At 39.1% G+C, this 2,353-nt stretch overlaps 1 protein-coding gene across 1 annotated transcript in view; it reads left to right on the top strand.

Moving 5' to 3' along the window:
• Positions 1-2,353, top strand: part of CARS2 (cysteinyl-tRNA synthetase 2, mitochondrial (putative)) — a 165,674-nt gene that overhangs the window by 90,509 nt on the left and 72,812 nt on the right. Inside the window, exon 9 of the mRNA XM_006851542.1 lies at positions 1,071-1,138. Coding sequence (XP_006851605.1) covers positions 1,071-1,138 — 68 coding nt within the window. The remainder of the gene's footprint in view (positions 1-1,070; positions 1,139-2,353) is intronic.

Genomic DNA, 2,353 nt, shown 5'->3' with positions numbered 1-2,353 from the left:
AAAAAAAAAAAAAGGCTTTGGACCACTGCTGGTTTTGAAACACTGTCAGAAAATGAAGAATCGTCTGTTAGAACAGGAAACAACTTCACTTGGAAATAAATCTTTTCAAAGTGTCATGTGGAAGGAATTCCAACCTCAGTTACAAGCTCCTTAAATTGATTTGGTTTTCTTCCTATCGTTCATATAGAAAGGAGTTGAAATAATACCATGGTTTTGATAAATCTGTGAAAACAAACTGTAATAAAAAATCTAATTAATCATACCCGGAAACTGGCAAGCTTATCTCTACAATTTGGAACAACTGTAAACAAGTTTTTATTACCTATTGCTTTGCTTGTAAAGTGAAAGATTTGTCACTTTTTCAGGTGTTTTAAAATGACAAAACAGGGATAAAACGAAGTGATGTTCTTAGTGTCACAGTTGTATGAGTATATTCTTGTCTGAGTTCTGAGTAAGTCATTTACCCAGACTCATTGTCTCCCCATAGTGTGGTGCTGGGCATACTTGATACCGGACTAAGTGGATGAAGGGTTTGGAGAACAAACTTTGATGTCAGTGTACTCATAGGATTTTGTATATTGTAGAATACAGTGTTTTTAAAGTATTTTATGATAACATGAATGAGTCTCCATATTTAAAGATTGACTTGTAGTCACAAGTCTCTGACTCAGGAGTCAGGTTTGAGGATTGTTTCTTACCTTCTATGGATGGAAGGGTTCCTGTTTTGGCGCTGTAGGATCAACACTGGACTACCAACCACAAAGTTGGCAGTTCAAACCCACCAGCTGCTCTTCAGAAACCCTATACAGGGTGATTATGAGTCGGAATTGACTCGACAGCACTTAAAACATCAGTGGATATAAGGGAGTCCTGATGTGGTGCTGTAGGATAAGCACTGAATTGCTAATTGCAAGGTTGGTTCTTCAAACCCACCAGCTGCTCCATAGAAACCCTATATATGGTCGTGAAGAGCTGCAACCAACTGGATGACACTTAACAACAACATGGATGGGAGAATTTCTTTTCCCACTCTCTCCAATTCCTAATTAATGATTCTGCTTTTGTTTTAGGACATTTGCACATTAAAGGCAAAGAAGAAAAAATGTCCAAATCGTTAAAAAACTACATTACTATTAAGGTAATTTTCTTTTTAAGTTATTATTATTTTAATGGTGCCACATATATAGGTAACATCCAACCCATTTGCCATTTGCCCATTCTTCACGATTCAGTGACAAGATTGTGTGCTCATCATGTGATTTAACTGGCACCATTTTCAGAGTTTTCTGTTTTCCTTAACAGAACGTGTATGTGGTAATGTGCTCTGTATGTTGTCTGAGTTGCTGACAGCTTGCCAAATCAATTGTAAAGCCTTATCTATGGTAGGAGAACCAAGAAATCTAAGTGAATCTTCCATGTTTAGAAAGGAAACATTTCAGAACCAGGCTGCTAACCAAAAGGGTGATGATTTCAACTCTCAGGAATCTTGTGTGGTGCTGTGGGAAAAAGCACTACACCACAAGATTGGTTTGAACAAGGTCGGTGATTCAGACTCACCAATTGATCCTTGGAAAACCTTATACAGGGCTGCTAATGAGTTGGAACTGTTCTTTGTGGGAGAAAGAGCTGAGGCTATGCTTGCATTATCTGTTACAGCCCAGGCAACCCTGCAGTGCAGCTGTCCTCTACCACACGGGGTCACCGTGATTAGAAATGCAGTGTTGTTGTTAAGTGCTGTGGAGTCGCTTATTGCTAGGTGCTATGATTCCAAATGGAATCCTGGCGATAATGCCCTGGACGGCCAGGTCGGTTTGAACCACAAGGTCGGCAGTTCAAACTCACAGCCACTCTATAGGAAACCCTATACAAAGTCGCTCGGAGTTGGAACTTGTTCAATGACACTTAACAACAACACCATGATTTGAAATGGGTAGCACCCAGCAGGAGGCAATATCCTTGTCTTAGAAGCTCACAGTAGCATTTCTGTGTTCTGGCTGTTCTCGTTAACACATGTGTGTCTCTTGTCATCTCTTCTGTGTCAACTTTCTTTGTTGACTTCCCTCTTTCTCTGTATTCTGACACTTAAATCCTCTTCTCTTTTTTAAAATAAAATCTCATCTCTTGAATCACAGTTGTTAGTTATTTCCCTTTTGTTTTTCCGTCTTCCGGGAAGCTACCATCCTCTGATGAAACCTAGCTTTGGGATTTTTTTCTTTGTTCCTGCTTCATGCTTTTAGTAGGCTAAGGGTTGACTGGTTACCTGATAAATACCATTGTGTTGTGATGAAGGAGAAATGTAAATTTCCATATGAATGGAAAACAGTTACACTGATGGGGAAAAGTTTTTTAAAAA

Source organism: Chrysochloris asiatica, unplaced genomic scaffold, assembly GCF_000296735.1.
Source record: "Chrysochloris asiatica unplaced genomic scaffold, ChrAsi1.0 scaffold00029, whole genome shotgun sequence".
NCBI lineage: Eukaryota > Metazoa > Chordata > Mammalia > Afrosoricida > Chrysochloridae > Chrysochloris > Chrysochloris asiatica.
The sequence above is the reverse complement of the archived record's forward strand: the minus strand, read 5'-3'. Positions and strand labels throughout refer to the sequence as shown.